At 41.7% G+C, this 15,137-nt stretch overlaps 1 protein-coding gene across 1 annotated transcript in view; it reads right to left on the reverse strand.

Annotated features, from left to right (window-relative positions):
• Positions 1-15,137, reverse strand: part of LOC130848450 (uncharacterized) — a 478,274-nt gene that overhangs the window by 5,147 nt on the left and 457,990 nt on the right. The window contains exon 7 of the mRNA XM_057726930.1: positions 1,245-1,356. Coding sequence (XP_057582913.1) covers positions 1,245-1,356 — 112 coding nt within the window. The remainder of the gene's footprint in view (positions 1-1,244; positions 1,357-15,137) is intronic.

A 15,137-nucleotide genomic window follows, 5' to 3' on the forward strand; every position in this document is an offset into this window, starting at 1 on the left:
AGGCTTTACACTGTACCCGCCTCCCTACACACACACACACACACACACACACACACACACACACACACACACACACACACTTGTTAACCAGCTTGTTCATCACTCGCCACTACTTGGTCCTATCTATCTTTTTTTTTTTTTAATTTTTTCATCTGTATTGGAGTATAATTGCTTTACAGTATTGTGTTAGTTTCTGCTGTACAACAAAGTGACTCAGCTATATGTATACATATATTCCCATATACCCTACCTCTTGAGTCCCCTCCCACCCTCCCTATCCCACCCCTTTAGGTCTTCACAAACCATCGAGCTAATCTCCCTGTGCTCTGTATCAGCTTCCCACTAGCTATCTATTTTACTTTTGGTAGTGTATATATGTCAATGCTATTCTCTCACTACATCCCAGCTTCCCCTTCCCCTCCATGTCCTCAGGTCCATTCTCTACGTCTGCATCTCTATTCTTGCCCTGCCACTAGGTTCATCAGTACCATTTTTCTAGAATCCATGTATATGCACTAGCGTACGGTATTTGTCTTTCTCTTTCTGATTTACTTCACTCTGCATGACAAACTCTAGGTCCATCCACCTCACTACAGATACTATTTAACATAAGGAGAGAATTCAGAGGCTGTTTTTCTACGCTGGTTTAGCATTTTATTTGTCCTTTTTAGAATGCCAACTTCTTCATAAGAAGAATCTCCATATGTAAATCAGTGGTATCCTAGGATTCCTTCAGTGTTTTCAGACCACAGACATTTTAGCCTATGATTTATTCCTATGAAAAGAGTCTAAAAATTAAGCCTAAAATTATGGTAAAGTCCACAGTCTTTGATCTTATATGGGACTTAACGATAATTTAAGAATATTCCTATCCTCATTCTGAGTAAATTCAAGGTGAAGAGTAAAGATTCAATTTTCCATTTGAATCAAAACAGGGAATCCATCACCTGGCCTGGAAGAGTGACCAGAACTTGGTGGCTCCAAGGATCTGTAGAGAATTTCCCAAGGACCCCAGCTTCAGTGTACATCCAAATGGGCATCTTTCTGATCTGCTGCATGAGGGTCTAATAATCCTGTCTTTGGAGAGATGTAAGATGTTGACCCTCAAACTCATCCTGCAGTAAATCATCAACCCAATTGAACTAAAATGGGTTTGTAGTAAAACTCCTCCTGATACTGATGATCCCTATAAAAAAGGTTTCCCCTTTCTAGAAAGTCATGAAGGCACCACAGTATAATAGTACAAGAGGTATATATGAACTTAGGAGTGCAACAAGTTTGATTTAATTGGTAGATTTTTGATGACCGGTTAATACTGTGACACGTAGCCTGTATGGTCCTCAATTTCCTTATATGCTGAAAAAAAGAAAAACAGGTATAATTATACTGAACTCTATCAGTTAGGGACTACATAAGAAAAAACAAATTACTTCAATTATTTTTAATAGAGGGAGTTTAATGCAGGGAACTTGTTATACAGGTAATGGAGATTGTAAGCCCAAGAGCAGACAATGGGGTAATCCAGAGATTGAACAAGAGCAGGAAGTTCTACCAACCCATGGCTGGAGGGACCAAAGGAGGAGAGAATGTTATTGGAGCCCAGAGGTGGATCCACCACGTAGAAGCTAGAACTATGGTCTGCCAGACCCATGGGAACTGGAGCCAGACAGCAGATGCAGCCCTAGGCAGAGAAAGATGGGAGAAACAGGACTTCTCTCCCGACCCTACACCTCCACCCGTGCCTCCCAATGCCCAAACCCAGCCAGGAACTAGCGGACAGGAGAGGCTAGGAAGTACAGCTATAGGATTCAGGCTCCCTGCAAAACAGAGCAGAGCAGAGGAAGGGCAGCACCGGCTCCAAGACTCCATATAATTACTGTGAGGATTAAATGAGGCATCATATAAAAGCATCCATCAGAAGGCCTCATACATAGTGAGCTTTCAATAAAAATTTGTTTGTTCAATAATATATACCACAGTGCACACAGAGGACTTGATGACTCACAATGTTACCAAATCTATAGGTATAAAGTAACACTGCTTGTTATTTTTATTTTTCAAAAATAGTTACCAAAAAAACAAAAAAAACAAAACTTCAGCAAAAATGGATTACCACCTACCAAAAGAGAAGCTCCAGATGGTATTTATGATTTTCACAGAACTGTCTCAGTTAAATTAATTTACTTGTCTATTAAATTCTTAAGCTCCCTGCTCTTTTTTCTAATGTGACCACCTCATGCAGAAACCAATAGTCAATTAAATCAGAACAAATGACTAGCTGATCTCTAAGGCTGTTTCTGGCTCTACCATTCTGATTGCTCAACTCCATCAGTGGATAAAATGATAAAAGGATTTGAGGTACTTTCTGCCCTTAGTTCTGAGTATCACCTGAATCATTAACAAGAATACACTTTCTTTCCAAATTTCAAATAAACACACATGGAGCAAAGTACAAGGCATTTAATTCTCTCAGTTCTGAAAAAACACTTTTCCAAGATGATTTCTTGAGAAATGCATTTTTCCATACAAGTGGACATTTAAGAGACCTACAGTTGGTTTTAGGTTTTATCTGTTTGTGATATAGACATCTACATGTTCTGGAGATAATTCAGTGTAGATTTCTTATTTATAAACTGATTGGGGAATATCTGGTGAATAGTGATGCTCTCTACCATACAGAGTAATAATAACAGGTCTTATTTATGCTTATAATTAGTGTCTGGCATTGTTCTAAACACTTTACATGCATAAACTCATTTAATTTTCCTAACAAAGGTATGAGGTAGGAACTATTATATTCACCATTTTACAGATTTAAAACCTGAGGCACAGAGAGGTTAAGTAACACACTTATGATCACAAAGCTTGTAAGTGGGAGAGCAGCCTGACTCCAGAATCCAGGTTCTTAAACATGGTACTGTGCCGAGGAGAAAAAGATATTCTAACAAGAAAAATGACAAGTCAGACTCCTCTCACTTTTATGCAGATGTCTTTCCTGACTGGCTCCCACCTACTCCTCCAACCCTAATTTGTCCACCAATCCCTCTAGCAGTCCTCCAACCACATACAGCTCCCATTCATCCTCATCCTCATCAAGCTCCCTCCCACAGGGCCCTTGCATGTGCTGTTCCCTCCACCTGGTAGGCACCCTTGTCCCCTTTTACCTCTCTTCCATCCCACAGATCTCCAAACAAGCCGTCCCTGGCTATTAGGATTGGATTGTAGCCTCTTGTGGTACAGAACACCTCCCTTTCCTAGCCTTCTTCAGAGTGCTAATTTGACATTTGCTTTACATGATTTGTGTCTGCTTAGCTTCCTGGAATATCCCCAGTGTCTGGAACATAATGCATGTTCAGTATATACTTATTGACTGACTTATTGGTTGATTAATATTTGTCTGCTCCCTGGACTGGGTGCTTCATGAAGGAGGAAACCATGTGTGTCTATAATTCTGCTGCATCCTCAGCACCTAGTTAACTGCCTGACACAAAGCTGATACCTACTGAGCAAACACGTATACCAGAACACAGTATTATCATCTCTATGGGAATTATGGAAATTTCCTATGACCCTTTTTAAAAAGTAAACCTCCAATCCTGCTAATTTCCAAACAAAAACTTCAATATGATCAGAAGACAGGGATTTCACCACTCTGCCCACATGGCCCTGAGATCTCACAAAGCAGGCAGAAGCTGCATTTGTGAGGCAGCCTCCAGGGCTCGCCTGTCTTTTCCAAGGGTGGCCCGTCTCCCTGAACAGGAGCTTGGGGACCACATCAATGCAGGTGAGTTTGTATCCTCCAATTTGCAATCCTCTGACCCCTCACCTCTCCAACGTCTGCCTTAGACTATCCACGTATTGCTAACTATAATTCTGGAAAAAAGAAAAGCAATGATCAAAAAGGTAATCACTTCCCCAGGCAACTTCTGAAACCTTACTTTTTTCTTCAAGTGAAAGGAATTGTAAAGAAGCTCCCTCCTTCTTTGATGGCCCATGGGATGGTGTTCTATGCCTTTGGGACCTGTCACCATTGTCACAGCTTCTCCTGAAAGCTATAACCACTTGCTGTCACTGGGCTCAACCTTTCCTCTACAACTGAAAGAAATCAAAGCTATCTTTCCACCTCAATTTGCAGGAGAGCAATCTGCCTTCCCCACATCAGCAGGAGGCAGAACTTGGTCACTCAGGGTTTGAAACCATCCCTGACCTCTGACCCAAAGGAAGCGCAGGGCTTGGAACTCTGGCATTCCAGCTTAGAAAGGCTGCTGACCTCTGGCCTGGAAAGCATGCAGCCACTTCGACCCACTGCCAGAGTCAGTGATTAGGCAGGTTCTTGTCATCTCTCTCCCTTCTTTGAGCAAAGACTGTTTTATAAATAGCTAGACAGATATAGGGGTTGCTAGCAAAAATTAGAATACAATCTTTTTGTAAAAGGGGAGAGCTTTAAATAAGCCATACACAAAAAGACAAATACTGTAGGGTTCTACTTATATGATGTATCGAGAGAGGTCAAATTCACAGAGACAGAAAGTAGAACGGTGGTTGCCAGGGATTAAGAAAGGGGGAACGGGGAGTTAACGGTAATGGGTACAAGGTTTCAGCCTGTGATGATGAAAAAGTTCTGGAAAGGAATGGTGGTGATGGTTGCACAACAGTGTGAATGTACGTAATGTCATGGAACGGTACACGGGAAAATGGCTAACATGGCAAGTTTTACTATAACTTTTTTAAAAAGCAGAGGCTTTATAGGGCTTGGCCTGGACATTTTAATATCTTTTCTATCTTTTCCTAAACTCGATGGCCAAGCAGTTCCAAAGGTTAAAGCAAACAAACAAATTTCCAAGTCTTTTCCTCTTGAGCAATTTCCTTTGTCATCTTTCTACTGCCCCTCAATATGGGAAATTTAATATGATGATTTTCTTGTCAATCAGACTATGTTGTCAGCACAAATAACCCCAAAACTCAGTAGTTTCAAATAACAACAACAAAAAATATTTCTTGTTCTCTCTACATGTCCACAGCGAGTCTATCAGATTTCTTTTTCAATTCCATCCTGTCCTTGAGCTCAGAAGTTAGAGGATCCCACAGTATCAAAAGATATGTCGTTACATGCTTTATTTGGAGAGATAAAAAAAATTGGTCATATTCTCAGAGGAGTAAAACTTTTAAAAGGGAATAAGCTGATCTCTGAGATATATTTTTTCTAGGCTATCTGGCCTCAGAAGACTCTGAAAAGTTGCAATAGATTTTAAAGGTTCTAGAGACTCCGTAAATCCACATGCATGGCCTTCACCCACTGACACTGTGAGTTCAAGTGCAGAGCCCCAGGCAAGACCCCCTGACCATTTTATAATGGTCAGATAAACATCCCTGTCAGAGAAGAGCCATCCCATCTAGGCCCTAGGAAGGACAGGGCAAACTCAGACAGCAGTTAAGGCCAAGCCATTCACTCAGCATGCATTAAAATGACAGGGCTTCTCAGAGGCTGGGGGGTCACACTCAGTGTGCAGAACAGAAGTTAGTAGAAGACATATACATGGGGACCCCTTTACCTATACACATTCAAATGCAGATTAACAAAACCTTCCTTTGCGGTCCTCCTCTCCTGTTTACTTTGTAGCAACACATCAATGTTAGAAAAGCTCAGGTATCATCAGGCCTTGTATATTCATACAACGTACCCACATACTGGTAGGCAGCCACATACTGGTAGGCAGAGAAACGCTGGCTGGCCCTGTCTTGCACTGCTTGCTAATGATAGCTTTGGGAAGGTTTTCAAGTATCTCTGGCAGATTGAGCAAAATGTTATAACAATCATTAGCTAAAACAGAAAAGGAGCGGTATAAAGTATAAAATCCAGTTTTCAGTGTTGACAAAATAGCAGCACCAGTGCTATGAGTCAGCACACGAGCATATTCAGCCACTTTTAATTTTTTTGCTGTTGCCTCCTTCTTGTGATTAATCCAAATGCATAAAGAAACATCTCAATCCCTAGCTGTAAAGTCAGCTATTGTTTGAAGTTCACGTATGCATTGGCAGACTCTTCAAGAAAGACTCATTTTTAAAGAAATCAACCACAAAAAAATCCGCATCATTACAATGACTCAGGTTTAGATTCTAGGAAGGGATAAACCAAGCGACTGAAAAACAGCAAAAGTGAATTGTTTTTTCCTAGAAGTCTATAAACCACGGGCAGTAACTCAGTGATAAAACCTCGGATTTTAAAGTCACAGATCTAGGGACTTCTCTGGTGGTCCAGTGGTTAAGAATCCACCTTCCAATGCAGGAGATGCTGGTTTGATCCCTGGTCAGGGAACTAACATCCCACATGCACCACAATTACTGAGCCTGCACGCCACAACTACAGCAAAGCCCGCTCGCTGTAATGAAAGATCCCTCATGCCACAATTAAGACCGATGCAGCCAAAAATAAAATAAGTAAATTTAAAAAAATAATTAAAAAAAAAGTCACAGATCTAGATTAAACCATTGCTCTATCATCTACTAGCCACAAGACAATGACCATGTCACAAAGCCACCGTAAGTCTCAATTTCTTCACTTGCAAAATGAGGAAAACAGCATCTACTTCCTGGGAGGATGTGAGGATGAAATGAGACAATCTATTTAAAGCCCTTAGCAGAATGCCTGGAACACACACAAGTGATAGGACTTGACAGAATTATAAGGAAGGGAATTCCTTGACTAAATTCAAGTCATACCTCAAAAGTTGCCGGGGTATCCAAGATGCAGAAAGACCTTGTGAATCTGACTGACATTCTCTTGTCCAAACCCTCAGTGGCATAATTTTCTGGTTTCACAGTTTATTCACCCGGAGATCGGGGGTGACAGACCTAAACAACTTGGCTTTGGTGTCTATCCTGATATGCACTGAAGGCAGTGAGGTTTACTTGTAGTGATTATTCTGTTGTTGAACTCCAGGGAGAACCGGTGGACACTTTGCTAATAAAGCTGTACCTTTGGCCTCTAGGCTTCCTGAGCATCTCTTAGTATTTAAGAGAGGGGAACAGTAACACACTCTGATGCCAACAGACTGACGACAAGAATGAAACTTGGAAGAGATCGTGTTTTCTGTGGCCTCCCCTATGGACTCAGAGCTGTCAGTACTGCTGTTTGTAAACAGAGAGGCCTGCATTTAGCTATTTACTTCCAGTGTGTTTTCCTCCTTTTGATTAATGGTGTCACTATAACATGTCCTTTCATTTGGCCCGTAGCCTGAGGAGTCCTCCTAAGTTTCTCATTAGGAAGTAACTCTACACTTTCGGTACTTAGCCTCTTCTTCAAATTAGTCATCTGGAGGGCTTTTAAAAGTCCCGATGCACAGGCCACACTCAGAACCAACTGAATCTGACTCTCCCACGTATCCGGGTATTTTAAAGCTCCCCAGATAACGGCAATGTACAGCCAATGTTGACAACCACTGTTGGACTAAACAATGCAAATATCCCTGAGTCTAACAATACATTGAGAAAACAAAGAAGTAAGCTGACATAGAGGTCTGTAAGCAGTTAATCTTGAAGATTTACCTGATAAATTGACCAGACAGATGTTGCTGGCAATCAGCTGATATGCACGCACGTGTGCGTGGGTGTGCACACTCACACACACACACACACACACACACACACTTCTGCCTGCTCCGGTTTGCTATGATTTCCAACTGAGAGAGGTATTTCTGCCCCTCTCTCCTCTCAGGAAGTTTACTGTTTGCACCCATCTCACTCCCTCAGGATGGTGGCTCAGAAGATTAAGTAACTCTTCCCAAAAGAAAAAGTAACCTTTTAGATACTGAAAAAAAAAAAAAAAAATTGGTAGAGAGGGGATCTTCTCCTTATGCAGCAGACGAGGGGCAGAGTGGCCAGGAATTGGGTGCTCCCAAAGTCACCCCAGAGCAGGGAGGAAATTAGGAGAGAGAGCCCTTCCATGTTTGCTAATGAAGCCTTCAGATAAGCAACATCAGACATCTTATAAAATGGAAGAAGAGGGATTTTAATCTAAACCTGTGCTCTGAGGACTCCAATGTGATGAAGTTTGTCATATTCTGGTTTTATTTTTCAGTTTTCAGAGTCCACAAGGATATTCAAAGCCAGGGATTCCGTGCATTTCTACTTCGGAAACACAATCACATGCATTCCCCAATTCTCTCCCCCTGCTCTAGCTCAGAAGCTAAGACTGCATTTGCCTCGCGCCTCCCTTCAAACCAGTTTGTTTGCACAGTTTTGCCTGGTTGACAAAATGTAATTTCACTGGTCTAGTTCTTCTTGGCAACAGTATGTCTTGTGACTGGAGTTAAGAATCCTGAGGCAGAGAGAGCCCCTGAACACGGACCGTTTGAGTCTATAGGACTCGGGGTTGATACGCCTGCTTCGGAGGCAGCAACGGAAGCTGGGGAGGGGGCCCGGCAGGTGCGGGCACTGGGACAGACATCAGCTAGGAACGGCCTGGGACCCCGAGTGGTTGGCTGGCTGATCCAGCTCACACACGCAGAAGTGAAAAACAGTTACTCACAGAAGTCAAGGTCGCAATTTGAACATATGTGCAACAACAGCCTGCTGTGCCGGGCAGTGGGAGCCTGGTGAATTTCCCTCCCAGGACCCCACAGAAGACGTGAGAGTTGTCGGGGTTGGGAGCCAAAGCCCTGAGGGCTTGTGGGCCACGACAGATGGCCATCCCCACCCAGTCAACAGCACGACTCTGCACCCTCTCGCACCCCCGCGTCTGCGGTGCCGTCCCCTTCTCTTTCACTTCCTTTTCATCTCAGTGCTTTTTCAAGGTTTGCAGTCATTAGGGTGACTTGAGGAAACAGACCAAATGTGTTTTATTTTCAGGATTTGGAGATCGTCCTCTAGCTCTGAAGTCCCTTTAATAAGTAAATGTTGGTCTAATTTTATAGACTGTAGACCTATTTCCTACTTTTCGTCTAAGACTAGTATTTCACCCTCTTAAAAAAGTTGTTCCTCTAGTCTTATTTCTTGCCCATTTCTCCAGGCTGCCAGCTCTCAGTTACTGTAACCAGCTGCTTATTTTGATAATGGTGGGACTATATTTTCTTACCCTATTGGGTACGAGGTGTTCTTTTTTCTTTAATTCCCTCTCTGTGAATCAGTTTCCTCATCTGTAAAAAGGGATAATAAAAGTGTCACCTTAGAGGTGATGAACAAGTTAATTTATGTAAAACACTTAGAACAGTGTCAAACAATGTTCGTTGTTGCTATTTACAGTACGTTGTTGGCCTGGAAACGTAAGTGGGGTCAGAGTAGAGCTGGGGGCCGGGTGGAATAAAGGGAAGCCGCAGCAATACTTCAGATTTCTTCTTTATAAACGCCATCATCTCTCGGTATCTGAGGGGGATTGGCTCCTGGACCCCTGCAGATACCAAAGTCTGTGCATGCTCAAGCCCCTTATAAAAAACGGCATCGTATTTGCCTATAACCTATGCACATCCTTTTGTATTCTTTAAATCATCTCTAGATTACTTATAATACCCAATGCAATGTAAATGCCATGTGAATAGTTGTAAATACAACGTAAATGCTATACAAATAGTTGCCAACATGCAGCAAATTCAAGTTATGCTTTTGGGGGACTTTCTAGAAGTTTTAAAAAAAATATTCAACCATCCATGGTTGGTTGAATCTGCAGGTGCAGCATCACAGACACAGAGGGCCAGCTGTACGGTCCATAATTTTACTGGATGAGAAGTTCAAAATCCGAGATAGATATTTTGGATTACTTCCCCATAAGGCCATTAATCACATAGTATTTGTCTAAATTTTAGTGGTTTTCAATCTCCTGCATTCAACCTGGAAAGGCTTGCCTTGTAATTTTGACCCCTGAGTTTAGTGGTTCATTTGCTGGAGGTGCTTGGTTGTCATCAGAGTAGACACGGAAGTAAGTTTCTCCAGCTCTTGAAAGCTGTGCGTGTCTTCTGACCCACCAACACCGGAAGGGTCAGCTGACTCCCTAGCTGGCTGTCTGTCTCTGCTGATTAAAGAGACCCTTTATTAGACCTTAGCACCTTCTAAAATGTGCTCCTTTAATCCTTTTTCATCCACATAATTTATGGTCTGTCCATAGCCTCCCCCACGCTGGGTGCTTTCCTGTCCCCTCTCTCTTAGGCTAACGCCTCATTTTTTAGAAGATGTTTTTTCCATCTACTCTGATGACCAGCTGCCCTCTGCCAGCTGGCCCCAGAGGGCCGTTATCCAAACACCTGGCTGTTTTGATCTGCACACATTTTTCCAGGACTTGTAATAAAGCATTTAAAAAAATAGTGGTCAGATGTTCCTTTCATTTTCTCTTCTCAATGGCTAAGCCAATGGCCCCTTTTTGTGTCCTTTAGGAAAATCAAATCCACAAAGAACTACCTTCAATCTCAAAGAAGAGTAGATTACTGATCAGACTCAGGGCATCCAACTTTCTGGATTTTTTTCCCCATCTTAATTTAAGTGAACTTATAATATTCTTTTCCTGCCTAAAATCCTCTATTAAATGAATATCACATTTTCTTAGCAGCCAAATGTGCCAGCAATCCTTCATGCTATGTCTGTATGGAGTTTCCCTTATGTTCCAAGCATGGTGCTAGGAGCTGGAGATAAACCAGACATAGATTCTGCTCACCTAGAGCTTATAACACCACCCCTGGCCTTCAGATAACTTTGAGAAAAGAAAAACAGAGAAATTACTTTTGATTTTTAATGGCAAAGGATGTGTGACTTTAAATCTTAGTTCTGCCACTTACTATTTGACTTTGGTAGCTTCATTAAGTCCTCTGATGTTTTTTAAAAAATGTCCTTTCTCACTGGGTTCATCAGTACCATTTAAGTCATGGGAGGGGGGGATATAGGGATATATGTATAAATACAGCTGGTTCACTTTGTTGTACAGCAGAAACTGGCACAACAGAGTAAAAAAATTATACTCCGATAAAGAGCTTAAAAAATAAAAATAAAAATAAAAAAGATCACATAAGAGAAAAAAATGCCCTCTCTAAAAGGGGTAGTACCATCCACCTAACAGGGTTGTTATAAATACCTGATATTAACGTATTTCAGATGCAGTCCCTTGGCAATGAGCAACAAATAAATGGTAGGTAATAACTGATTGTTGTCCTCATTACAATGTGTTTAATGAAAAGTACATCTGAATCCCACACGTTCTGAGAGTGGTGTACAGGACCAATTCACTTAACTAGTGAATAAACTTAGTTACCAGCCTATCAGCTCTGCTGAGTTGCTACTTCTTATTAGTGACTCTTAAAGTGGCAAAATCTGTTTCTTTGTTCAGAAAAAAAAATGTCCATCACATGATAAAGAGAAATGCATGTGTCTTTCAGAGAAAATATAATTTGGGAGAAAGCCAATGAGCTATATAAATATTTCTATATTTGTAATTTTAGGGAATATTTGAAGATCTTAAACATATTCCCTGTAGATACCAATGTTTTATAATACTCTATAAATCACGTATTATTTTACAATCGTTGTAACAAAGTGGATAGCTCTTGCTAAGTGAAAGTGAGACATAATTTCCAGCCAAAGGAAGTGATAAGACCAGGAATCAGCTGGCAAATGAGAAGAACAGTGGCTGCCACTTCCTCTCCTTTCTCAGGGTTTGATGGTTAGGGGAGGAATCAAGGGCTCCACAAGCACACAGGAACTTCTTCCACACACAACTCCTTAGAACTCAGGAAAATGAGCCACAACGCCAGGAAAATGAAATGGAGTTCTAATCTTCTACCTGCTAAGACACCTTCAGTGGCTTTGTGAATTGCCAGCTGTGGTAGCTGGCAATGATTCCTCGTTGATCAACAGAGGATCAGCTGAGATATTTCCAGCGATACCTGTCATGGCTGCCATGGAAGTGTGAGCTCAAATGTTCACCGAGGATTTCGTTGACTTGTGGCTTCCATGTCCAAGGCTGTGCTTCCCTGCGGCCAGGTACTGAGCACAGTAAGTGGAACAGGAATGAGAGCCTGCCCATTCCTGCCCATGGTGGGATTCTTCTAAGAGACACCTTTGCTCAGGAAACCCATCCTCCTGGCTAAGACTGTCTTAGAATCAGGCTACAGTCCGAAGCCTTACCTATCTAATCCTTCCTTCCTTTCACAAGCGTCAAAGGTACACTGTGATCTGAAGACCCTCCCTTTCCACAACGGCTCCCTTTCTCCCTTCCCCTTTATCTTCATGGGCATTTTCCCCAATAAAGTCCTTGCAGGTCTTATCCCATCTTGGCTGCTTCTCAGAGGACCTGAAATGACAGCGCGGTTGTGTCCACTAGGTGAGATTCACAAGACAATTGGGTATATTAGCTTCTGGATGACAATCAATTAGCAGTGGTTGCCTGGATCACCACATCATGAGGGTTTCTGACACCAATTCTGAGCCCCAGGGAAGGTGTGCTACGATTGATTATCAATGTCAGCAATGAGGGGGATGGGAAGGCACGTACGTCATGTATTTGTCCATCATGATCAGAGGGCTAGTCCAGGCTAGCCTGTTCCTACCCAGGTAATTCACTACTGTAAACTTGAAAAAGCTGTAAAATTGCAGCTAAAATGCAGAACTTTGACTAAATATCGGGCCCTCTGAACTTGACATATTCTCCTTTGAATGGCAAACTAAAAAAGAAGCAAGGTACCTATTCCTAAGCCTCAGTTTTTTTCATTTATAAAATAGGACTTAAATATTTCCTGCCTCCTGAGATGATTATGAAATTTAAATGAGATTATACTAGGAAATTTTATAGGATAATATTTCGTAAGAATTCAATAAATGCTAATGTGTCACTTGGGACATAAAACCATAATTTTAAGGTGCATATCTTTTTATGTTTATATTGATTAATAGTTTGTTCAAGGCAGCACAGCACGGCTTACTCATGCATTTAACTAAGGGATATGACAACTCAACCAAAGTAATAACATGGTTGGATTCTTCCCTTTCCTTTTGTAATGTGGGAGGCTGACATGGGTCACACTGTTATTAAGTGTTCAGGCCATTTACATAGTGTATAAATACCTAGATGGTGAGACAAATAACATTCTTTGAATTACGGAAGGATAGCCCTTTAAAAATATTTTTTCCTCAGTGAGAGTCTCTCAGCCATAATATCATAAATCAATAATGACCTTATGGCACTCCCTACATACTCAATAAAAACTTCTCATCTAAATCAATAAACTCTTAGAATTCATAAGGGGCACTAATCTTAAACTGGCAGGACTTCCTAAGAGAAAAATAATGTGCTTCTGGTCAGGTCCCTCTCTCAGGTCTTACTTGGAACCTTCATTGCTCTTCAGGAGCACACCCCCAGACCTGGGCAAACCACCCCCTACACACACACACACACACACACACACACAGAGTTTATAAATAGGAACTTCTAGTTGGTCTGCTATTTCACTGAGAAAATTAAGCTATCGATGCTCAACTCTCTAAAATTTCCTCCCCACCCTTATAAACATGTCTACATCCACACCCATCCCCACTCCCTTCTGGGCTCTCTTACAGTTCAAGATTAATCCTCCTTTGTAAAGCTTGATCCCTTCCTGTAAGCCAGAATCAGGTTCAGTTATCATTCTTCCTCCTTTAGTTTAGATTCCTCATTATACCAGGCTCCTGCTCATCATCTCTTATTTCAAAGAGCCTTCCTTTGACCCCATGTCTCCTTCCATCCTTCCTATCCTAGGCAAGTTCCTCACAGTTTCAGGCTCTACTTTTATCTGCCAACTGTCCTTCAAACACTGCAATCTGATTTCTACTATGAGAGCTCAGCCCCCTGAAACCATCCTGGCAAAGGGCAACACTGATGTGAGTATCAAATCCTATGGACGTTTTCAGTCTTTATCTTACATGATTGCTTGGAAGCTTCTGACACTACTGACCACTCCCTTTTAGAACATCCTTCATTGGTTTCCATGCCATCACTCCTACCTTGTACTCTTTCTATTTCTAGTATGAAGCTTTCTTAGTCCTCCTTGACAACTCTTCTTCTTCTAACCATCCTTTCATAATTTAGCCAAAAATTAGTTATTGAGCACCTGCTATGTGTCAGGTACCCTGCCAGGGACTGGTATGAAACGTTGAACCAGACACAGATGTTACCATCAGGACACAGCACAAAGGAAACAGAGAAGCAAAAAGTCCATTTTACTTAACGTAGTTACCCTAGGAAAGCACATGGAAGGGGGACTTTTCCTTGGGAGAGGATTACTTTGGAGGTGGGTCTTGAGGGATCAGTAGGAGTTTGCTAGACGCAGAGAACTGAGCAAGAGAATGAGGCAGGGGGCATTCCTGACAGAGGGAACAACATGTGTAAGTCCTCAAGGTTAAGATAGCAGGTGTGTTCAGAGAACCTCAAGTAGTTTAATCTGACCTGTATGTAGATTGCTGAGAGCAAATGGTATGAGATGAGATCAGAGAGATAAACAGTGCTGTGATAATAAAGGCCCACTAAAACATGTGCTGTTACCCAAATGCTATACTTGGATCTCTTTTCAATCTCATCCATTCCTGCTGCTACAGCTAACCTGTGACGTTCATGACCCTTAAATCCATAACACTGGTTAGAACCTCATTCCTCAGCACTGGGGCCATATGTCCAAAAGCCAACAGGACACCTTCATCTGGCTATCTTACAGGCACCTCTAATATATTGGAAACAAAACTCATTATAATTTAGCCCTTTCACTGCCAAAAAAAAACAAAAAACAAAAACCCACAAACAAAAAAAATAAAGAAAGGAAAAAGCCTTATACTCTTCCTTTACTTCTATCTCAATGCATAGTGTCACTCTATTAATAAAGCAAGAAACCTGGGGGTCAGCTCTGAATTCTCCCCTTTCCTCACACAGCAACCAGGTGGTGACTAAGGTTCCGTAAAGTAAACTTTAACATTTCTATTATTTGTCTCTTTCTCTTTTTTCTGCAGTTCTGGTGCAGTTCAGACCTTGCCATCATTCCTCACCTGAGCAATGGCTCCTCACCCATTCATCTCCCTGCTTCTAATTGGACAGCATCCAGCCTATCCTTTATAAAGTGCACGGAGTGATCTATCTAAAACAGTGCTTCTTCAACTTAATATTATCAAAATATCACCTAGAGAATTTACCAAAACAT

The sequence above is a fragment of the Hippopotamus amphibius genome, chromosome 3, assembly GCF_030028045.1.
Source record: "Hippopotamus amphibius kiboko isolate mHipAmp2 chromosome 3, mHipAmp2.hap2, whole genome shotgun sequence".
NCBI lineage: Eukaryota > Metazoa > Chordata > Mammalia > Artiodactyla > Hippopotamidae > Hippopotamus > Hippopotamus amphibius.